General features: G+C 37.9%; 2 protein-coding genes across 4 annotated transcripts in view; both read right to left on the bottom strand.

Annotated features, from left to right (window-relative positions):
- Nucleotides 1-24,872, bottom strand: part of LOC145271308 (phytanoyl-CoA dioxygenase, peroxisomal-like) — a 475,348-nt gene that overhangs the window by 398,683 nt on the left and 51,793 nt on the right. The window lies entirely within an intron of this gene.
- On the bottom strand, nt 7,362-13,089 carry LOC145281633 (uncharacterized). Its single transcript, XM_080132215.1, has 2 exons — nt 13,049-13,089; nt 7,362-7,881 (listed from the first exon to the last, which is right to left on the bottom strand). Exons 1-2 carry the CDS (start codon nt 13,087-13,089, stop codon nt 7,362-7,364), a joined length of 561 nt encoding a protein of 186 aa, XP_079988341.1.

Here is a 24,872-nt window from a genome sequence, read left to right as displayed (position 1 = left end):
GCAATTCTCTATCTGTATAAAAGCCAAGTACGTCCAAGGATGGAGTACTTCTGCCACATCTGGGCAGGAACTGCTAAAAGCAGCCTATCCTGCCTTGACAAAGTACAAAATAGACTTCGTGGTTTAGTGGGGGATGACCTTTTCTCTTCCCTGCAACCTCTCTCCCACAGAAGAGACATTGCGAGCCTGTCTTTGTTTTATTGTTATTTCCATGGCAAGTGCTCGTCTGAGCTCCAATCTCTGGTCCTCCCTTGCCAATCTTTCATGAAAAACATCCGTCTAGCTGAAACTACTGTCATTAATTTTCCCCACTCTTTATCTGTGCCTAAATCCAAACGTAGATTCCATGAACAAAGCTTCTTTCTTAGAAGTGCACACCTGTGGAACTCTGTTCCGTCTGCCTGTTTCCCACCTGACTACAACCTGGATGTCTTCAAGTCCAACATAAACAAATTCCTGATGAACCGCCCCCTTAAGTAATGACACTTTATCAAATCTCCAGTACTAACGATTACTACAATATTATCCCATTGACTACTGTACATGCAATAACCCTTATCCCCGAGTGGCTTCCAGGCTTTGATAAGGGGTGACACCCATGTAAAAAAAAAAAAAAAAATTAAGTCTCTAATTCTTGGCAGCAAGTTTCAATATCGTAAGACAAGAAAAAAAAAGAAACTTTCAGCTTCTTTTCTTGCTAATAGGAATATTGAGTAATATTTGTAACATTTTGTTTGCTAATGACTTGTCAACCAGCATCATTATGAGGACCCTTACCCTATGTGTCTTTCAACTCCATTTTCTCTGGTGTGATACCTAAAATTTTGGGATAATAGTATGCAGGTTGTAGATCAGCAGATTGATACAATGCTGATAAGCATAGAAATTTTTGACAATGATTGTAGTTAGCCAAGTGTTTGTTGTGATTCTTTTGCAGAGATTGAAGCTCAGTTTAGTACTTGTCATAACAGAGCAGAGGTTAGCAATATATTTTCTGTCATAAAGCGGCTGCAGGGAGGAGGAAAGGAAATCATTTACTATGTTTCAAAGCCAGTTTGGAATCCTGAGGAAAGGGTGCTCTCAGCAGTTCCTACCCAAATGTGGCAACTCTATTCCATTTTTTAGATAATTTTTGGCTTGATAGAATAATGCAACCATTTTTCCAGCTACCTTGGAAACAGATTTGATGTAAATCTCCAATTTCATGTCAAGAGTAAATCTTCCATTTCATGTCAAAGCAAGGTACTTCCTTGAAACAAGTACCATTCATTTCAATTGGGGCCAAGTGGAGATCAGAGCTAACAAGAACAAAAGATGATTATCACAGATACAGGAGATACCTATTGACCTTATACTTGAAAAGACTAAGGTTAAAAGAAAGGAAAAACAGTCAGCAGAAAGTTCCACATACCTGCAGTTCTTGGAAAGAAGCTACTGGAATAGGAAGCTGTACTATAATGAGATATTAAAAACAGAAAAATAATGGAGACCACTACATCAATAAGTCAAATGAGCTGGAACAAAAAAAGCACGAAATATAGCAAACAATTCTGATGAACAAATACCAAACTAGTATTTATAGAATATACTGAGACTAACAACATCACATCTGCGAGAGAAAGGTGGAAAAGAAAAGGCTAGAGTAGGCGCCAATTAAATTGCAGGTATATTTATGCACCTTACCAAGAACCCTCAAATAGGAAAATAAATCACCAGTTCAAATAGAGCAACAAAACTCCATACATTATCTAAGAGACGGTCCAAGGAAAATTTGCAGAGATTTGTAGAGATAGATAGCCTAAGATGGGAGAATGATTTGTAGAGATTTGTAGAGATGTATAGCTTCAGTTCTGAGAAAGATTTGTAGTAATTTGTAGCGATAGATAGCCTTCAGTGTAAGAAAGATTTGTAGAAATTTATAGAAATACATAGCCTTAGGGATGAGAACGATTTGCAGAGATAGATAGCTTTAGGTGTGAAAAAGATTTGTAGAGATAAGTAGAGATACATAGCCTCGGGTGTGAAAAAAGATTTGTAGAGATAAAAAGCCTTTAGTGTGAAATTGATGTGTAGACATTTTTGTAGAGATTAGCAACCTTAGGTGTAAGAAAGTTTTGTAGAGATAGTCACAGGTGTGAAAAAGATTTGTAGAGATTTGTAGACAAAGGCATCATCAGGTGTTAGAATGATTTGTAGAAATATGTAGAGATAGATAGCCTAAAGTGTGAGAAAAATTATATAAAGTTGTAAAGATAGATAGCCTCAGGTATGAAAAAGATTTGTAGAGATCAATAGCCTTAAGTATAAAAAAAATATTTGTAGAGATTTGTAGCGATAGGTGTGAGAGAGATTTGTAGAAATTCGTGGAGATAGATAGTCTTAAGTGTGAGAAAGATTTGCAGAGATTTGTAGAGATAGATAGCCTTAAGTGTGAGAAAGATTTGCAGAGATTTGTAGAGATAGATAGCCTCAAGTGTGAGAAAGATTTGTAAATAAATAGCCTTAGGTGTGAGAAAGATTTTTAGAGATTTGTACAGATAGCGTCAGTTTTGAGAAAGATATGTAAATAAATAGCATTAGGTGTGAGAAAGATTTGTACAATTTGTAGAGATAAGTAACCTTAGGGGTGAGAAAGATTTGTAGAGATTTCGAGATAAATAACCTCAGATTTAAGAAAGATTTATACAGATTGGTAGAGATAGCCTCAGGTGTGAGAAAGATTTGTAAATTAATAGCCTTAAGTGTGAGAAAGATTGTAGAGATAGATAGATAGATGTGAGATAAATTTGTAGAGATTTGTAGAGATATACAGCCTCGAGTATGAGAAAGATTTTTAGAGATTTGTAGAGATAGATAGCCTCAGGTGTGGGAAAGATCTGTAGAAATTTGTAAAGATATATAGCCTTATGTGTGAGAAAGATTTGCAGAAATTTGTAGAGATAGATAGCCTCAGGTGTGAGAAAGATTTGTAGTGATTTATAAAGATAGATAGCCTCAGGTGTGAAAAAGATTTGTAGAAATAGATAGCCTTACATGTCAGAAAGATTTGTACAAATTTGTAGAGATAGATAGTCTCAGGTGTGAGAAAGATTTGTAGAAATTTGTGTAAATGCATAGCATTAGGTGTGAGAAGGCTTTGTAGAGATTTATAGCATCAGTTGTGAGAAAGATGTGTAGATATAGATAGACTAAGATGGGAGAAAGATTTGTAGAGATTTGTAGAGATGTATAGCTTCAGTTCTGAGAAAGATTTGTAGCGATAGATAGCCTTCAGTGTAAGAAAGATTTGTACACATTTATGGAAATACATAGCCTTAGGGATGAGAACGATTTGTAGAGATAGATAGCTTTAGGTGTGAAAAAGATTTGTAGAGATAAGTAGAGATACATAGCCTCGGGTGTGAAAAAAGATTTGTAGAGATAAAAAGCCTTTAGTGTGAAATTGATGTGTAGACATTTTTGTAGAGATTAGCAACCTTAGGTGTAAGAAAGTTTTGTAGAGATAGTCACAGGTGTGAAAAAGATTTGTAGAGATTTGTAGACAAAGGCATCATCAGGTGTTAGAATGATTTGTAGAAATATGTAGAGATAGATAGCCTAAAGTGTGAGAAAAATTATATAAAGTTGTAAAGATAGATAGCCTCAGGTATGAAAAAGATTTGTAGAGATCAATAGCCTTAAGTATAAAAAAAATATTTGTAGAGATTTGTAGCGATAGGTGTGAGAGAGATTTGTAGAAATTCGTGGAGATAGATAGTCTTAAGTGTGAGAAAGATTTGCAGAGATTTGTAGAGATAGATAGCTTCAAGTGTGAGAAAGATTTGTAGAGATAGAAAGATAGATAGATGTGAGAGGGATTTGTAGAGATAGACAGCCTCGGGTATGAGAAAGATTTTTAGAGATTTGTAGAGATAGATAGCCTTAGGTGTAAGAAAGATTTGTAGAAATTTGTAAAAGATAGATAACCTCAAGTGTGAGAAAGATTTATAGAAATTTGTAGAGATAGATAGCCTCAGGTGTGAGAAAGATTTGTAGTGATTTATAAAGATAGATAGCCTCAGGTGTGAAAAAGATTTGTAGAAATAGATAGCCTTACATGTGAAAAAGATTTGTACAAATTTGTAGAGATTAGTAACCTTAAGTGTCAGAAAGATTTGTACAAATTTGTAGAGATAGATAGTCTCAGGTGTGAGAAAGATTTGTAGAGACAAATAGCTTTACATGTGAGAAAGATTAGTAGAAATTTGTAGAGAGAGATAGCCTCAGGTGTCAGAAAGAATTGAACAGATAAATTGACTTATGGTTTGAGAAATAATTGTAGAGATTTTAAGAGAGTTATAGCCTCAGGTATGAGAAAGATTTACAGCGATAAATAGCCTTAAGTTTGAAAATATTTGTAGAGATAGAAAGACTCAGGTGCAAGAAAGATTTGTAGAGATTTGTAGAGAGAACCTAAGGTGTGATAAAATTTTTAAATAAATAGCTTAATGTGTGAGATAGATTTGTATTGATTTATAGAGATAGATAGCCTTAGGTGTGAGAAAGATTTGTAGAAATTTGTAGAGATGATAGCCTCGGTTGCGAGAAAGAGTTGTAGAAATTTGTGAAAATACATAGCCTTAGGGGTGAGAAAGATTTGTAGAGATAGATTTAGGTGTAAAAAATATTTGTAGAAATGAGTAAAGATACATAGCCTCGGGTGTGAAAAAAGATTTGTAGAGATAAAAAGCCTTTAGTGTGAAATTGATGTGTAGACATTTTTGTAGTGTGAAAAAGTCTGAAAAAGATTTGTCTAAATTAGTAGAGACAAATAGCCTCAGGTGTGAGAAAGTTTTATAGAGATTTATAAAGATTGATAGCCTCAGGTGTGAAAAAGATTTGTAGAAATAGATAGCCTTATGTGTGAGAAAGATTTGTACACATTTGTAGATATTAGTAACCTTAAGTGTCAGAAAGATTTGTAGAAGTTTATAGAAATACATAGCCTCTGTTGTGAGAAAGATTTGTAGAAATTTATGGAAATTCAGTCTTATGTGTGAGAAGGCTTCGTAGAGATTTATAGCATCAGTTGTGAAAAAGGTTTGTAGAGATAATAGCCTTAAGTGTAAGAAAGATTAGCAGAGATTTGAAGAGATAGATAAGAAAAAGTATTTGAGTGATTTCTAGAAATTTGTAGAGATAGATAGCCTCAGGTGTAAGAAAGATTTGTAGAGACAAATAGCCTTACATGTGAGAAAGATTAGTAGAAATTTGTAAAACAGGTGGGAACAAGATTGCAGTATACTCTGGGTACTTGTGTCTTCATAAGGGTATACAAATGGGAAGCGGCTGTATTCATCAACTAATACCAACATGTACTTATTTGGGGTAGATGAAGGTAGGGGTCCTTTAAAATCGAGGTTCAACCTCTCAAAAGGTTGAGTTGATTTGATTAAATGCCCATCAACAGGGCGGAAAAATCTTGGTTTGCACTTGTTGCAAACAATACGGTCCTTTGTCATCTGCCGAATATCCTCAAGAAAGTAAGGGAGGTTTCTACTCCTTATGAAGACCATCATCCTTGTAATCCCAGGATGGCACAAGGATGGATGCAAATTGAGGAGGTTGTTGCTACTATTCACAGTAGCGCTAGAAGTACATGTCAATGTGTCAACTACAAGATTATTCTCACCAGGGCGATAGATAATGTCTAAATCGAAGCATGAAAGCTCCAATCTCCAATGGAGCAATTTATCGTTTTTTATTCGACCATGGTGATTTTGGTCATAAACAAATTTTACTGATTTCTGATCAGTAATAAGTTTGAAATGCTTCCCCAAGAGGTAATGGCGCCAATATCTAACTGCTTCTATAATGGCAGCCGCTTCCTTTTCAACAGCTGGATTGTTTAGTTCGGAGCCGTGTAGAGTTTGTGAGAAAAAATCAACTGGTTGAGGACTCCAGAAAGAGCACAATCAGAGGCATCAGTCTTCAACTCAAGGGGAGGATTCTCGTCGATAGTTTTTATTACAGCTGATTCAATATCTAGCTTTAGACTGTCAAATGCATTTCGAGCTTCCTGATTAAGGGGGAATAAATTGGTCTTAATAAGAGGCTGAATCTTATCAGAATACCTATGGATCCACTTTGAATAACACGAGAAAAAACCCAGGGCTCACTTGAGTGATTTGCCGTTAGTTGGGTAAGGGAGTTCTTTTAAAGGCTTCAACCTCTCGGTTTAATTTGACAGTTGGGTCCAATGATATAACCCATGGAGCTCAGTTCATTCACAGAAAACACACACTTTTCTTCATTGTACGTAATTTTCCGTTTTTCTCTTACTTTGATAAATTTCGCCAGATTCTCATTTTGTTGCTCCTGATCCTTTCCACAGATGAAAATATTGTCCAAGTATCTAAAGGTGTCGTGTAAGTCCTCAGAACTAATAATTTCATCGACAATTTGCTCAAAACAAGCAACTCTGTTTGTAACCCCAAAGATTATTCGGGTGAACAGATACAAACCAGAGTTAGCATCCAAAGCAGTGAAGGGTTTGTCATTCTCATTGATGGGGATCTGGTGATATGCATTTTTCAGATCGATTGTGCTGAATACATTATACTGAGCAACCTTATTCACTACGTCATCCAGCCGGGGCAGGGGGTAGGCGTCAAGGCTTGTGTACTTATTCACAGTCTCAGAATAATCAATGACCATTTTTCTGATTATCGGACCACTTGTGCCCTCCATGTTTTGAGGTTTCGATGATCCCCTCCTTTAAAAGGCGCTTAATTTCTGAGTCAATGAACTTGCTATCACTTGAGCTATAACGTCTAGACTTGGTGGCAACCGGTTTGCAGTTCTTATTTATATTAGCAAAATGTTCAGACGATTCCACTGAAGCCACAGCGAGTCCACAAATCTCAATAGGAGTTGAACTCCCACCGTACTTGAAAGTAACGCTTTCATGCTTACTTTGAAAATCCAGTCCGAGAATCACATCACAACAAAGGTTATTTAAAACTGACAGTTTCTGGTTGGGATATATACGTTTGTTAAAAGTATGTTAGGAAAACAAGCACCTACCATTTTGGATGAGAGGTCAGACGATGCCGTCGAAACTCTCAAGTCTGAATCTATTATTTTTAAATCCAGATCCTCAGCTACTTTGGTATGAATAAAGATGTCAGAGCTACCACTGTCCATTAGTGCTCTTAATGGCCGACCCAAAATGTGGATTTCTATGGTGGATCTCTGTAGGGACGATTGAACTGCTGAACTCGAACTTATAGAGGCTAAGATTGGATAATGGACCGAGGCAGAAGTTGATTGAGTAGTATTATTTTATTTGCAGCATTTTGCAAAAGCACGATCCGTTTACATCAATGACAAACACTCGATTTAGCTGGACATTGTGATTTTGGGTGTTTATAATTTCCACAGTTCCAACATTTAATTTCTGTTCTAGCAACATTTAGGTTTATTTGATTAAAATCCAAGCCTGATGTCTCTTCCTTTCTGAGGGCTGCAGCGGTTGGTTCCCGGTATCGTGCTGGTGAATACAATTCCATATTCCTCGTTGCATTGTCCAGCGCTCGTGCCTGGTCAAACGTAGTGTCCAGGTCGAGCGTTTTATTTTCCAACAAACGCTGGCAAATGGTATGGGGCTGAATTCCGGCAATAAAGGCATCCTGAATCGATTCATTTGTGTATATTGCCGCACTGACATCCCTAAAATTGCAGTCCTTGCTAAGGACTCGTAATGCCCGAAGAGACTGGTCCAGACTTTCTCCCGGTTGCTGACACCTCGTGGCGAGTAGGTGCCATGCGTATATCTCATTTTGTGGTTTGATAAAGAGTTTCTCCAGTTTAAGACAGGCTTCTTCATAATTTCCACAATCGCTGACATATTCAAAAATATCCGGTGAAATAAAATTTATCAGGACCGATAACTTGTTGAGATTTTCTTGGGTAGTGCTGCTAAAAAATATTTGAATGTAGCAAACCAGTGCTTAAACTCTCGCTCGGCATTAGATGAATTAGGGTTTACGTCAAATTGAGAAGGCCTCAGGGCACGATCCATTTTTAAAATCTTTTACTTTGTTTTTTTTTTACCCTTTTGTGCTAATAAAATTGTTGTAAGTAAAACATATACTGTGTACCCTTTAAATAAGTTTTTTATTAGTACAAAAGAATGATACGTCGGGTCCGACATCAAAACTGTAAAGTAACATGGTGGACACTACTGGAGTAGCATACAAAGCTAGCGCTTCATCAGGGACAGTGCTATTGGAAAGTTTTGTATCCATACGAAACACAATACAACAACCGCCTTAAGTGTAAGAAAGATTTATACAGATTTGTAGAGATAGAAAGCCTCAGGTGCAAGAAAAATTTGTATAGAGAGCCTATGGTGTGATAAAGATTTTTAAATAAATAGCTTAATGTGTGAGATAGATTTGTATTGATTCATAGAGATAGATAGCTACAGGTGTGAGAAAGATTTGTAGTAATTTGAAGATATTGATAGCCTTTGGTGTGAGAAAGATGCGTAGGGAATTGATGAGATAGATAGCGTAAAGTGTAAAAAAGATTTTCAGAGTCTTTGGTGTGAGAAAATTTTTTAGAAATTTGTAGAGATAGATAGGCTCAGGTTTGTGAAAGATTCGTACAGATTTGTGGAGATAGATAGCCTTTGGTGTAAGACAGCTTTGTAGATAATTGTAGAGATAGATTGCTTCAGGTATGAGAAAGATTTGTAAAGATTTATAGAGATAGATAGCCTTAGGTGTAAGAAAGATTTGTAGAAATTTGTAAATATAGATGGCTTTTGGTGTAAGAAAGATTTGTAGAGATAGATAGCCTTAGGTGTTAAAAAGATTTGTAGAAATTTGTAAAGATAGATAGGCTCACGTGTGTGAAAGATTAGAGATTTGTAGATATTGAAAGCCTTAGGTTTCAAAAAGATTTGTAAAGATAGCTTCAGGTGTGAGAAATATTATAAAGATTTGTAGAAATATAGTACCTTTAGTTGTAAGAGAGAATTGTAGAAATTTGTAGAGATAGATAGCCTCAGGTAGGTTAACGTTTAGAACAATAGAGAGTATCGACTTTGTAAGAAACAGAAAGAGCAATAGATCTAATATATGTACTTTAAGAAAGATTTGATGAGAAATAAAGACCAAGAAGTTTCAGAGTTTTGACAGTATTGCATACTTTTACATATTTTTTCCATTTCAGCACTGTGAGACCTTATCCAGCTTGACAACTTATGTTCTACTTTTCGATATTTTCTTCTCTAGGTTTGTTATTGTCTCTCACATTGATGGATGCTAATGAGGCTGGCAACATGGGTTCATAAATATAAAGATAAAATAATAAGGTGTGTGTGTGTGTGTGTGTGTGTGTGTGTGTGTGTGTGTGTGTGTGTGTGTGTGTGTATGTGTGTGTGTGTGTGTGTGTGTGTGTGTGTGTGTGTGTGTGTGTGTGTGTGTGTGTGTGACAACCAACCCTCTGAACACCAAGGTCTAAAGTTATGTCTTCTGTCAAGATTGTGTTCATCAGCTCATCTCAATCTGCCTAGAGCCACAATTTGTGTTTATCATGCTGGCAACTGTCCTCAACTGTCACAAACCTGAGACAGTCTGTAGATTGTCCCTAACTGTGGTAAAACTTATTGCCACTCATAAAACTGCCTGTAACTCTAATCATATCGACCTGTATTGTTCAGTCCTTTTCTTCCTCTTACTGCCACACCTTCATTAACAATATTATTTCAGCTGCCTGTTGTGTGCTTTGTCAAACAACTTCTTATATCTTTATTTTGCTAATAAAATTTTTTATTTTTTTAATTTCTAACACTGGAGGTCGGGGGAATATCGATAGTATCACAATGCTACCATTATCTATATCTCATCCAAGCCAGGATTCATGCTACAAATGGTAATAACCCAATGTTTAGTTATGCAACTAAAAATTGATTAAGCTAACATTTAAACACACAAATACAAAAATCATTAGCTGACAAAAAATAAAAGAAAAAACAAAAAATATGCACACAATTTTCTCATTAACATTTTCAACAACAAAACATTTATACACAAGAAACAAAAACGTTCTTAATATTTTCAACATTTTTTAGTCCGAAAGGGGTTTATATGATTGACATATCTTCAAATTCTCTATGTTAATTAAACAACTGCATGAGGAAAAACACAGAAGTATTGTCCCAAAAACAAGCTCTTTTATACAACTGGGACACCACTTATCGAAGGTCACTCAAGGATATAGGTTAATGAATATATGGTGGACACTGGGACAACAGTGTAGTACTCATTAGTGGTGAAAATGTGGTAGAATTTGCTTATTATAGGAGACTGCTCAACAAGAACTTGTTTACATTGTACTTGAAGATGACCATGTTGTAGTCAGTTGGAAAGCAGATTAGCAAAACAGAGTTCCACAGGTGGGAAGTTCAAGGTATAAAGCTTTGTTCATGGAATTTGTGTTTAGATTTACGCACAGATAGGGAACAGGGGAAATTGCTGATATTGGTTGTAGCTAGAAAAGTGTTTTTTGTGAAAGTTTGGTAAGGTGGGACCGTAAACACTTACCATGAAAATAACGATAGAGCAAAGACAGGCTTGCAACATCTCTTCTATAGGAAGAGAAAAGGGCGTAACTACTAGGTTTCGGAGCCAGTTTTGAACTTTGTCAAGGCAGCTCCAAGCAGCTCTTGCCCATATATGGCAACAGTACTCCATTTTAAGATTTATCTGACTCTTATACAGGTAGAGGATTGCGTTGGGAGTGAGATATCTTCTAGAGCAGTAGAATGATGCAACCAGTTTTATGGCGACTTTGCCAACAGCACTTTTGATGTATGTATTCCAGTTCAGGTCCGGAGTGAGAGTCAGACCCAGAAGCTTGTGAAAACAGAGCTCCTTTTAGTCGAAAACCATTCATATCAATTGGGGCCAAGTGAGGATCAGCTCTAAATAGCAATTTAATTTTTCATGCAAAAAGGGCCTCAAGATGAGAATTTGACAAAAAAGTGAATTCAGACTATTAATTCATCTCCCGTTGAAGTTACAATGAGAAGCAAATCATATTTTATTCTTTTTGGCATCTTGATTTAAACGGTTATATATTTTTTGCAAATCGTTTACGGTGGAAATTAGAAAAGTTGAAAGAAATTGATTTCACCTTAAATTTTCAAATAATAATTACCTTAACACTTTTAAAACAACCCTCAAAAGGGAACAACCAAACAAAACCAAAAGTATTGAACATCATTATCAGTAATTATATATTGTGTATATTTAGGCAGTATGTTTTTATTTAGACAGATATTAAAAAGTGTGGAATATCTCTGATTATTCCCTTTTTGATTTTTCTAATTTTCATATTTTCCTTTTTGTAATCTTGTTGAATTGTTACAAATAGGATCCAGATGTTTCTTTTTGTTTTATTATGTATATACTAGCTGAAGTACTCAGCATTGCTAGGTTGTATTTGATATATTTTCATATTTCATCCTCATACATAATTATCTTATTGATAAAACGATACATTAATTCATAATGGTTTCTTTTTCCAGCAAAAAAATGTTTCAATCAAAATAGAAGCAAGTACCCATGTGTCAAAAAAACAAACAAAAAAAACTTCTATCTTCAAATATAGGCCTTCGTGTTGCGAGTTGCATTTCAGTGTAAAGAGAAAAGGAACTGGAACAAAGATTTGAAAGAGGATACGAACATGTGTGTGATGAGTAGAGAAAAGTATATTTTATCTAGAGACAGGAAGAGGAAGTGAAAAAAAGGATTATGGGATTACAATGTAAAAGGGATGTAATCATAGAAGGGTCTATGATAAGAGTTATCGTACTTACTTTTAAACCCCCCCCCCTTTGCTCTCAGCATATTATCTACTTATTTATTTTCTTTACAAAAACAAAGATATGTTAGTGCAGATTAGTCTTAGTTTAGGGTCCGAATAAAAACTTTTTAAACTTGTCCAGCTTCGCCCGGGTTGGAGGGTTTGTCATGATGTCGGCAATCATATCTGCTGTGGGACAGTAAATTAATTGTATTTTGCTATTATTCAGAGCTTCTCTGATAAAATGGTACTTAATGTCGATGTGTTTGAATCTCTGCCGATGAATGGGGTCCTTAGAAAGCGCTATAGCGCATTGACTGTCTCCGAATATTTTGATGGGAACGTGTTCTTGGTGTGGATCCATTCCCTTAGTTTGGTTGTACCCTTTTGCGATGAACCTGGTCTCCTTATATTTAGGGACCCGTCAGCATTTTCTTTGATCTAATACACCCATCTACCGCATACTGTCGTTCTGCCTTTGGGTAAGGGTGTCAGATGGTATACATTGTTTTCCTTTAGGGAGTCAATTTCTTCCCGCATGGCTTGAATCCAGTGGTGTGTCGCTGGTGAAGTCACAGCTTCTCTGTGAGGGCGGGGTATGCCGTGTGCGGCCTTGTAGCAGTAGTCAGTGTTGATTAATGCTTGGCCGCTCCCATTCTAGACTACTATCACAGTCTTTTAGGTAACTGGGCATTTTGTGTTCGCGTGTTGTACAGCTAGTTTCTACTGTAGACTCAGTTTGTTTGTCAGTATTGGATCGTTCAGGGTTTTTCCCTTGACTTAAAATTTTTTATTAAGTTTCTTGGGGGAAAATTTGTGTCATCATCGCTTGATGAGTAGGTTTGTGTTTGAGTGTGTTGGTCGTTGGTGTTGTTGGTGAATTGTACCAGTCTGTGTTTATGCACTTTCTCGTTTTCTGGGTGGTAGATAAGATATGCAGGGCTGTTTCTATCGTATCTGATGAAGATTCCCCTCTGGCACCTTGGGTCTAGCTTTCTTTTTATGTTGGAGTGGGCATAGCAAGGCGAACTGAAAATGTGCATCCTTGATAAGTCCGGTTTTCTCCCGGTCATTTTGTAGTAGGGCGTAGTTTTAGACGGTATTGAAGCATCTGTTATACAACTGCAGATGTCATAACTGCATAGCTCTACAGTGTCTTCGGTAAGCCACTTTCTATGATAAGGCATCTTGCCATTTCGAATAAAGTTTGCCAGTTTCTTTCGGCCGTTCCATTTTGATGAGGCGAGTATGGCGCTGAGGTTTCGTGTTTTATGTTGTTACGGCTTAGTAGTTTTCCGAAGTCGTTTGACTTGAACTCCAAACCATTATCCGACCTCAGTATTTTTATTTTGCCGTATGGGGAAATATCTGCAAGGAATTTTTTGGTGGCAAGTGTGGCGTCACTTTTGTTTTTAATAAAATATGCAAATACGGCGCCAGAAAAATCGTCAGTGAAGGAGATGGTGTATTTGTTCCCATTTAAATCCGCTGGTTCTATGGGGCCGGCTAGGTCTGAATGTACTAAATGCAGAATATTTGTCACTCTTTTGTTGGGAGATTTATTTTGTTACAGTTTTTGTTGTTTGCAGTCTTATTTTTTTATTTTCATCCCTTTGACCACATCGGGTAGTTTTGCAATAGCCGAGTATTTTATGCCACGTGTGGATATCGTGGCATTGATGGCAACTGTCTTTTGCATTTCCTTTCTCTATAGTTTTTAGGAAGTATAGTCTGTTGCGCACGTGTATTTTGAATTTTGTTCTGTTTTTATGTTTTAGTATATTCCCATCTTCTTCGAAAATAACTGTCGCTCCATTTTGGGTTGCAGTTTTCACAGAAAATATATCCTGTGGATATGAAGGTATAAGTAGTGCCCCTTTTAGGGTAGTCGTAATGGAGTTTCCGTTAATGTCTAAAAGGCAGACTTCAGCATCTCTTCTTTTTAAGGCTAAGCCACTGATTTTAGTTCCGTCTTCCAACTCCATGTAGTGGTTCTCAGAACATAATGTTGGGTCGAAATTCTTAAATTTCTTTGCGTCTGTTATAATGTACGAAGTGGCCCCTGCGTCGACTAGTAGGTTTGTATGCGGTATTAAGTTCCAGGTATAGTAGTAGTAGTTCTCCGTTTTGAATGCGAAGGAGTTTTCTTTGGTGTCAACTGCCTTTTTCATTGTATCTTTTCCATTATAATGGCAGAACTCCCTTTTATGGGTGTTATTTTTACAGTAACTACACCACTGTTTTCGCTGTTTGTGTTTGTTGTTGGGACATTCTTTCGATAAATGTCCTTTTCCGCCGCATGTGAAGCACGATATTTCACGTTCATCATGGTAGTGACGGCTCTCTATCGTATTCTCTGAAAAAGACAATGTCAATTTAATCACTTCATCACTGGTCGACTGGATTTTATGTTTCAATGTTTCGTTGAAACCATGGAGTTCTGTTTCAAATTCCAGGAATGTTATTTCCTTGTTGCTGTGTGTCACATGAATCGAAAAAGGGTCATAGCAGCTTGGTAGGCCTTTTAATATCATGACAATAATTAGGGCATCGTCAACTGTTTGCCCGGCATTTCTCAGAGCTGTTAAAGTTGTCTCAGTTCTTATCACGTATTCTGTCACGCTTTTGTCTCCTTTCTTTTTGCGAGACGTGAGTTAGGTGTATAAGGAGATTACCCTTGGTTTTCCTCTGCTTGCGTAATGTTCACGTAATATTTTGTTCCCGTAATATAATGCTCACATAATATAATGTTCATGTAATATTTTGTTCACATAATATAATGTTCACATAACATTTTGTTCACGTAATATAATGTTCACGTAATATTTTATTCGCATAATATAATGTTCACGTAATATTTTGTTCATGTAATATTTTGTTCGCATAATATAATGTTCACGTAATATTTTGTTCACGTAATATTTTGAGAACATTATCTGTAGCTTCTCTCATTATTAAGTTGTATTATTTTGTTGTCCAAAAACTGTACAAGTTCGGCGTAAGCTTCTTCAGTTCTCTCAGTGTTGCTTTTGTCGCCATTAGGGTGTAAACCTAAAATGGCTCCTTTTAGGCCCAGCGTGTATAAATGACATAAAAATTTTGTCTTCCAAATTTCGTATTTGGTTTCATCTCCGTCATATAAAAGTCTATTCCATTGGCTTCCATTATCTCTCCTGGGCACATAACCTGTTGCGAGTTGCATTTCAGTTAAAAGAGAAAAGGAATTGGAACAAAGATTTGAAAGAGGATACGAACACATGTGTGACAGGTAGAAAGAAGTATATTTTATTTAGAGACAGGAAGAGGAAGTGAAAAAAAAAGGATTATGGGATTACAACGTAAAAGAGAGGTAATCATAGAAGGGTCTATGATAAGAGTTATCATACTTACTTTTAACACTTCGAAATAAGGTTTTATAAATGTACGTTGAGATTGGTAGGTGTATGACTTGCAAAAATGTTGATGTAAAAACTGACCCCTCCTTGCAAAAAACGGTCCAGTAATTTTCATCCAAAAGATTAATCTTTCTTATGATACCAATTTTGTCAGGGTCCAATGCATCTGTCAAAAGTTTTTGGTAGATATGCAAACAAACAAACACAAACACACACACATTTTCCCTTTTATATAATAAACTAGCGGGGTACCCTGGTGTGTAGAGGTGGTGAGGTAGAGAGAGGTGTTTAAAAAAAAAAAAATAGTAGTAGACAGGTAGGCTCGAACCCGTGATGCAAAGGAACTGAAAAAAACCTAATGTCTTAGCAGATGCATCCATTACAAAATTGGAAGTTGCGAACGTTAGGATTGAGAGTAGTCAATCAAAAGGAGACAATGACTTGCAAAAATGTTGATGAAAAAAATAATCCCTTCTTATAGAAAACTGCCCAGTTGGGGGTGAAGGAATTAATGTTTTTGGCTAATTTTTTGATATTTGTCGTCTGCCTGGGTGTTTGGAGATGTGTGTGTGTTGGGGGGGGGGGGCATAACAAAAAAAAAACGATGTTAATTTCTTTAAAAAATCGGAAAAACAAAAAACAATGCCCGGTGTCGCCCGTGTAGTAAAAGAAAAAAAAAGTTTTGGTAGGTAGGTAGGATCGAACCTGGAACCTTGAGGCGAAGGTGGAAAAAAATTCTGACATGTAACCCACTTGCCCACCACGGCAGAGTAACAGAAATGTGATTTAATTTAACTTAAATGTGCAATTTTAATGATAATGAGGTCAAACATATCTGCAGTCAGCTTTCGCTGTGAGGCTGTTTTTTTTTGTTTTCTTTCCCAAACTTTGGCTATTTGTTTTCCCAAGATGTTGGGGAGAGGGGAAACCAGCTCCCTATAAAAAGAGGAGTATCCCAATGAATAGCAATTGTCTGATATAAGAGGTTTCCCCCGCATTGATCAAACTTTATTGCTTTTTTGGATGTCCCTGCCACGAGTGCTGGGGAACTACTGATACGGATTCAGTTTCACTTTTTTATACTGAAAAATGAAACAGACGCAGCGATTAAAAAAAATCTCAAAAATAGCGTGTAAAAGTCAGGCAAATTAAAGACAGACGCGACCTCCGTTCGTAACTCGTAATATTAACTCATAATATTCATAATATTATGAGTTAGACATAAAAAGTTTGAAGAATGAGTGAACACGCCAAGTACTCACCCCTTCCAAGAGCCTTTGCCGGACATACCTAAAAAGTGTACACACAAACACACATTTTGCCTTTTATATATATATAGACTAGTGGAGGTATCCGGCGTTGCCCGGGTGTTTGTAGGTGTGTGTGTGTTGTAGGGGGAGGGGGTAGATCAAAAAAGAAAAAAAAAAGTTTTGGTAGGAAAGTAGGCTTGAAAACAAATATTAAAAAAACGAACAAAAACAAAAAAAAATAAACTGCGAAAAAAGTTTTTTGTGGGTGTGTGTGTTGGGTGGGGGTAGATCCAAACCCTATGTTAAACTTCTTTTGAAAATCGGAAAAAACAAAAAAAAAAACTAACGAACATGATGTAAAAAGAAGAAAAAGTAAAATAAAAAAAAGGACCTATCAGGTTGACGACTTTCGAACCCTGTCCAGGAGTGAGAGACTAGTAGCAGATGCACCAGCCCAAATGTGACAGCAGTACTCCATACACAGGCGAATGGTGGCTTTCTAGAGATACAGGACACTGTCAGGCGTAATTAACTTTCTAGTACGGTAGAGAGAGCCCACCTTCTTTGGAGCAGCCTTGGCAATGATCTCGATGTGTCTATTCCAACTCATGTTCCATGTGAACATTAAACCGAGGAGTTTGAAGCAAGTACTTTCAAGTAATGTACCTTTAGCCATAGCTATTAGTGGTTGGTAAGGTTTCATGTAATTATTAAAGGAAACGAGCTTTGTCTTGGCAGCGTTGAACGTTACCATCCATTTTTGACTCCATTCCACGACAGATTGAAGGTCTTCTTCTAGGGTTTTTTCATTATCTTAGATATGTACTCATTAGTTTTCCCCACGTGCCTGCTATAGAGCATGGTATTGTCGCAAATATACCCATCTCAAAGACAATTTTATCAGGTAAGTCATTTATGAATATCAGAAATAATAAAGGACCAAAGATCGATCCCTGAAGTACCTATTGTTTGGACATACGCCCATCGAGGGCAACCTGGATTCTTCTCTCATTTAATAAGGATTTAATTATTCGACATCATCTAAGTTACCTCTAAGTCCAGTAATACCATAGAATTTTATTTTCATGAGAAGACTACTCTGTCAAAAGCCTTAGATATATCTAGGGCTACTGCTCTCCATTCCTCTACCTTATCCAGTGCTTGGTATATACATTCAGAGATTACAGTTAGAATATCTGAAGTAGAATGGGCGTGTCTGAATCCATATTGAGTGTCAGACAGAAGTTTAGTAGCTGTAAGGTGGTGGACTAGAGCTTGATTAGTTATGGGCTCAAATATTTTGGCAAAAGGAGGGAGGAGACTAATTGGGTGAGAATTTAATGGGTCAGTTCTTTCACCAAAGTTTTTGTAAACTGGTACCACAGAAGCAGTTTTCCTGCAGTCAGGAAAGCAAGATTCATTAAGGAATTTGTTAAAGAGTTTAGAAATGGAGCAACCTCAACGGAGCATTTTAATAGCACAGCGGGGATGAGATCAAGTCCACATGCTTTTGAGGTGTCTAGGTTTATTATGACATCATATACTTGAAAAGGGGTGATTTTCAGATCATCTAGTGTGGTTTCTGTCAACAGACGAAAATCAGGAAGAGAATGGTTTGCTGGGTCCAACGTAGAGTTTGAGGGAAAATGACGGCCAAGCATGTTAGCTTTCTCAGTTGCTGTGCAAACAACTTCATGATTGTTGGATAGTGGGGGTATTGTTGATTGCCCATTATTTACTACACTATTATAGATTTTCCAAAAATCACGAGTTCTCAATTTCTGCACTTCAATGCGTTTCCTGGTGGTTTCAGTATATTCGCTCTTACTGTCACTACTTCTTTCTTACAATTACTTCTAGTTTCTATAAACTTTTGTCTGTTTGTACAGGAATTATGCTGGATAAATCTACGGTATGCATGTTGCCTCTGAGCAATGGCATCTGCGAAAGTAGAAGTAAACCATTGGTGAGAGTGGGCTTTGCTATAGAACTTCCGTGCAGGAACATGTGCTTCAATTGCTGCTTTGAACCATTCAGTAGTCTCATTTGCGCACTATTCTGCAGAAAGAGAAAAGATATTTCCTCATTGGCGTCTCTGATGTGATCTATAATGACATTCCAGTCAGCCTTATTTTAGTACTTTGTCGTTGTGAGCAATGGCTTTTCAACTTGGGGTCGAGAGTGATGTCTATCGTTATTACAGCATGATCAGCATTCCTGAGTGGGCAATGAGCATTTGTTACACAATCATCAGGAACAGTTGTCAGAAATAGATCCAAAAGTGAAGCTTGCTGGTCCTGACGATCTGCGAGTTATGGATGATGCTACCAGCTGTATTAGTGGTGTTAGAGAAGCCAAGCCAATTTCTGTGGTGGGCATTAAAGTCACCAAATACATGTATTTTGGTGCTAGTGTCAAGGGAGAGTGCTACACCTATGCTGTCAGAGACATGATTGATTATAATACAGTCCTGGGTTGATGGAGAGCGATAAAGAAAAGGCAGGTAGCTAACATTATGTTGTAAAGCTTGTTTAAAGCATATGAAGGCCTGGTCACCTGATTCTAGTTTAGATTCCCTAGACATGGGGAGGGTGTTACGAATATAGACTCCATGTCTGTGCATGTGTCTGTCAGAGTTCTTATGGCAAAGTGGAAGATAACCAGACATGTTAAAGTGGTTAGATGGGATGGAGGAGTGCAAGTTAGTTTCACTTAATGCTACGATATCTGGGGAGTTTGCCAGGAGAAATGATTCGACATCATCTAAGTTACCTCTAAGTCCACAAATATTTGTAAATGCAATCCTCAAGGAAGGGGACGAATTGTTTGAGTGTGCGCCTAGTTTGAACGTTTTTTTGGATTGAGCTATTATTTTTTTGATTTGGTAGTTTCAGATCTAGGGTGAGGTGATAGGCCAAACGGATATGCATAGCCACCACTTTGCAACACAAGCAAACCATCAGCCGGCTCCTCATCTACAGGAATGTGGCCTCGGGAATGCCCACCAGAGATGAGTGCAGAGATCCTTTCCATGCGTGACATTGCACTATAAACATCCCGATATTATGCAACTAATGATAGAGCAGCCGTTTTAAGCGCTACCGAGTTAGGGCTCTTGTACTGTCCGTCGAAAACAGCAACCAGCAACTGTAAAACCGGTACCCTCAAACCTGTCCGACAGCAGTCCAATCATCTTAGCATATATGGTAAACAAGCACCTCCAAGATGCCCAGCTATAGGGGAAGGGAATGAGGTAAATGTGGGGGACGGCATTCATTGCCTAGTCAGGAAACAAGGTTAAGCACTGGATGTCTCTAATAAGTCTCTGAGGCCGCACCTCTGCTCCTGGCTTATAGGCAAAGAAGGAGTATGGAAGCCGGGCGATAGGCAGAGCTTAACTACTGCTTAAGCAGTTTAAGTTTGATCAAGTCATCAGCTCTAGGGAGGTTGTCATCAAGGACTGAGGAACCCTCCCTCCCCCATTTGGTGCCAAGATGTATGAGGTCAGTGGCACAGGTTTACAAATCAGAGTTTTCCTTCTAGATGGATGACCTGACCAGATCTATGGGTCATTCAGCACCAAAAGGGTTTTCCCCATGCCTGGTTTCAAAGCCAGGTATTTCTATGCCCCTGAAGAGATCGTTTGGATTACTAGAGTTAGTATCAAAGAATTAGTATTTGCTTTGAAGTTACACTCCTCAGAATAGGATTAAAATTAGATGTTACATTTTTAAAGGAGGCATCTATGAGTATGGGGTTTAGATTTAAGGTTAACATCTACTAGGTTAAGAAAAGATCAAATATGGTTTGTGGATTAGTGACTAATTGGAAATTATAGTATAAGGATTAGGGTGTTTCAAAATATGCTTTAAGTGTTAGTTTTCATGTAAAAATGATCACAAGTACTTTATCCCATCTAATGAAAGAAAGATATAGTTGCTAGTTAATACAGATCACTTATAATCTGGCCACAAACTGTGGCTAATAGGTATCTATTTTATAGATATTCTATAGAGTATAAATATAGGTTAAGCTAATACATGCCTTAGCAATAGAAATCTATAGATGTTTAGCATTTATTGATTTTTAAAGAGTCAGCCTACTTAAGTTTAGGACCGGAAGCAACCCCCCCCCTCTCCCAAGGTGCGTGAAAAGTATGCGATTTTATATCAGCTTGGGGAGAAGAGCAATTGTTTTTTTTGTCCAGTTGGAACAAGAGAGATGATATACTTACAAGAATACAGCATTAATATACAATATAGATATACAGGGATTTGGGGAGGATTTAGGTGTATAAGGATTTTTAATGTTTATCATGCAAAACAGACAGGCAGATGTCTTGGAGGCAAAATATTATCACTTCAAAGAAAACATTTAGAAATAACATTTGCTAGTTATTTTAGTAACATACATCAGTAACAATATACATGTAGCCAATATAGGCCTTATATTTAAACATTACACTTAGTCATAGAATGAGAAATTATGATTTCCAAAAAGAGGGAAGCAGTATAAGTAAATAAGAGTAGGAAAACAGGTTTGGTGAATAAGTAATAACTTAATTGCTTCCTAAGCAGTGGTTTGCACAATTTAGCAGTTTTTGTATAGTTTTGCCTTTATTTTTGGAAATATATTTTGTACTGTACTGTAATGCTTCTACTTCACCAATATTTGTTGGTCTATCAGATCACTGCAAATCCTGTCTGGATAGCTGTTTTTGTTTTGGTTGTGACGTCACACAGGATCAATCAAAATTCTATCTTTGAGTAGAATCACTTTGGATTACATTGGATAACAATCGGATTGTAATCTGATAGTTATCCAGTTCCTGAATCTACTAGAATTTGGCAATTGGATTAGTCCGGGATCCGGAATTACAATCTTATCCCCCCCCCCACTCCACAAAAACGGGCATAAGTCAATAAGAAGCAACCCATGGAACTAAAGCCCTTTATAGCTTTTCCTTCCTTAAATACAGGGCAAACTGACAATTGTTGGGAAGCAATTCTCCTTAAGACAACACTTAAACAGCCTTGTAAATAGGGGAACTTGTTCTGTTTGAAACTATTTCAGCACTATAATTGGAATGCCATTAGGGCCAGTTGCTTTACTGGAATCAAGGTTTTTGATTAGCTTGGCAACATCACACACAGATATTTGTATGTTGCATAGTGTGTTTTCTGATACAAGAGGATTGACGGCTTTGGTTGCATTAGTTGCAAAGTTCTTGGCAAAGAATTTGACTGTCTAATGCTGATGAGATTACCTCAGGTCCATAGATGATAGTTGGGATTGAGCACATGCTTCTGTTCAGAATCCTGTTTGCTATTTGCCAAAACTGGTGGGAACCAAGCCGCTGCTCAGCTACTTTGGACTTAACAAACTGAGCATACAACTCTCTTGCATTCTTTATTACTCTTTTACACTGGTTGCTGGCAGTCCTAAAATCAGGAGTCTACTCCCCATGTTATACAATAAAATATGATAATCAAATTTTGTAAAGGGAACTGGCATTAAAAAAAAAACAAAGGCTTTAAATCCATTTAAAATTTTAACCATCCCTTAATCTGACTTAAAATAGATATTACTAAAAAAATTAATTTATTTTATTGTATTATTTTATTCCATTGCTATATTCTGTGCTATCTTGAAACTATTTTCCTAGATTTTTCTTGCATGTCATTTGTTCGTAATATATTAGTAATAGTTAGCAATATATGTATATACACAATAGAAAAATAGAAATATGCATCTTTTTTTCTAGCATTCATCACTTTTGGTAAATGAGTTTGTATGTTTTAAATTATTAATATAGAAATTGAAAATTATATCGTTTCAATTAAATAAAAAAAGGAAGTATTAAAATCAAAGCACACATTTGACTCTTAAGGCAGATACTCTCTCCCTTCCTCTTACTGCTCCCAAATAAACGCTAATCTTTGCACCCCAATTCATTCCATGTGGAGACACTGGTCTTTTAGCTAGACCAACATGGGTCGCTCGAAGAACACCAAGTTAAGTGCATCTATCTATATGTGTGGTGTGCAACCTCTTCATGTAGATTTAGTTTCACCATTTATTTTGTTTTCTTTGCTTTATATTCTCTTACATATTCAAGCAATTATTATTAATATCCTATTCATTTATTTTAAAACAAATAAGTTGCTAGAGCAGATTGATTCTCTCACAGTACTTGAAAGATACCATTTCTTGTAAATATAAGAGGGGAATCTATCTCTAATCCTATGCTTATTTATGTAGAATACAGAAAAACTTTAAAGTAAGATACTCAATATATTCATTCTTGCAGGGGCACAAAAATACTTGGTGTAGAAACCAGACGCATGGTTACCCCTCTTGATCTAATGGACCTGTAGATCTTATCAGATCATTCTTCTAAGAGAAACAAAACTGATAATAAAACTGGCGGAGGGAGGCCTCCTTAGTCATGGTTGACAACCTTCCTGGATCTGGTGACTCCAACAAATTCCTGGTTTACAAACCTAATTTACTTAAAGAGTAGATAGGTGTAGAGTCGAAGAAAATGAAGGGAGGAAGCGCCCACGTGTCTGCGCGTCATGCCTTACCTTGGAACACTCCTACGGTGTGCGTACGTGCATGGCCGAAACATGAAAGAAATTCCAAAATGGCGCTGTCCTCATCTTGTAGATTGTGCGATCATCACTGGGCCCCACGTGACTGTTCTTTGGCTGCTGATTGGCCAAGGACGAACGCCGGAAGGATAAAGGGAGTGTGTTTGGAACATGGGGGGGTCTTTTCTAGGATCGACGTCAGTGTGATCGTATCGGTGAACTGCTGCAGCTTTAAGAGCACTTTAGTGTGTGTGTGATTTTTTGGGACTTGCTCGTCTGCTGACTGTACAGGACTTTCTTTTCTGCTGATTCTACAGGACCTGCCCTTCTGCAGAACTTGGAACAAAACTTCAAGCCTTTTCTTTCTTTTCACACGTAGTCGCCTAAAAAGGTAGAATCTGACTTACTTGTGAAACGGCTTTAAGCTATTTCGGCGAAATGGGGGAAAAAATTGACCTCAAATTAATACCGGAGTTCGATGGATCAACCCCGGTACTTGACTGGGTGGAAAAGTTGGAGTTACATTGTGTTTTGTCTGGCGTAAAGAACTTCGAACGTGTTGTCCCTCTGCGCTTGTCTGGCGGCGCTTTTGCCGTGTATCAACAGCTCAGCCATGAGGGCAAACAGGACTACGAAACAATTAAGGCGGCGCTGTTCAAGGCGTTTGCGATTGACCCCACCACTGCTTGGGAGCAACTTGAGGCAAGGACCCTACGTCCGGGCGAAACGGTCGATGTATACTTGGCAGAACTGACCAAGTTAACGGTCTTGTTTGGTGGACTGCCCGAGCGGGCCTTAGCATGCAAATTCCTAGCAGGACTCCCGACAGAAGCAAAGCGACTATTACGAGCCAGCTCAAGTGCGGATTCGTTGCCTCTTAATGACCTAGTGGATCGGGCCAGGACTGTAATGAAGAATTATTCCGAGATGAGGGAACCGGTAATTGCTGCTGCCCGGTCCACGCCGAATGATAAGAAACCGTATCAGGGACCCGGTCCACGTGGCGGAATCATATGCTACAAATGCAATGGACAGGGCCATATTGCAAGGAACTGCCGGCAGCAACCAACGGCCGTTCGCTGCTACCGGTGTAAGGAAGCCGGCCATATACCTCAAGACTGTCCGGGAAACGGAACCGGGGACAAGGTGTCAGCGTCAACCTCTTCCCCATGCAAAAATTAAATGAGACGCTGCCGATCGTTTCGATATATGTCAACGAAACACTGCGCTCAGCACTCCTCGACTCCGGGTGCTCCTGCACTATCATATGTGCAGATCTCTGCCACACTTGGAGAAAGAAGAATGTCCGAATGACTACCATCAGTGGAGAGACGCGCACATGTTGCGGGGTGGGCAGCGTAAACATTCGGACGAAAAATGGAATCTCCGCTAACCTAGAGGTGCTGGTGGTACCAGAAAAACCCCTGAGTTTTGACCTGCTCCTCGGATATGATGCCATCAGAGCTCTTGGTGGCGTCTACATAACGGTGACGGGGGCAGTACATTTTCAGGAGAAAGCCCCAGTGTGTGCTGCACTAAAGATCGACCAACCAGACTTCAGCATCGAGAGGGCCTGGGCTGCCTCATGGAAATGGTCGGAAAACAAAGAACTGGCCAAACTGCAAAATGGCATAACGGAATACCATGTGCCCGACCACATGAGGCCCGCGTACGAAGAAGAACTTCGCAGATGGATCAAGGATGGCTGGTTGATTCCCTACCCCTACAAAAAACTTGGACCCCCCAAGGGTCTGATCCCATTAATGGCAGTTGCTCAA

Source organism: Euprymna scolopes, chromosome 1 (genome assembly GCF_053919585.1).
Source record: "Euprymna scolopes isolate OS-2025 chromosome 1, ASM5391958v1, whole genome shotgun sequence".
In the NCBI taxonomy this organism is placed as follows: Eukaryota; Metazoa; Mollusca; class Cephalopoda; order Sepiida; family Sepiolidae; genus Euprymna; species Euprymna scolopes.
The sequence above is the reverse complement of the archived record's forward strand: the minus strand, read 5'-3'. Positions and strand labels throughout refer to the sequence as shown.

Coding starts and splice junctions, on each gene's coding strand:
- LOC145281633 (XM_080132215.1), bottom strand. CDS start 13,089: ATGGAACGGCCGAAAGAAACTGGCAAACTTTATTCGAAATG. Junction 7,882..13,048: donor GGCAAACTTTATTCGAAATG/GCAAGATGCCTT, acceptor TGAATATGTCAG/CGATTGTGGAAATTATGAAG.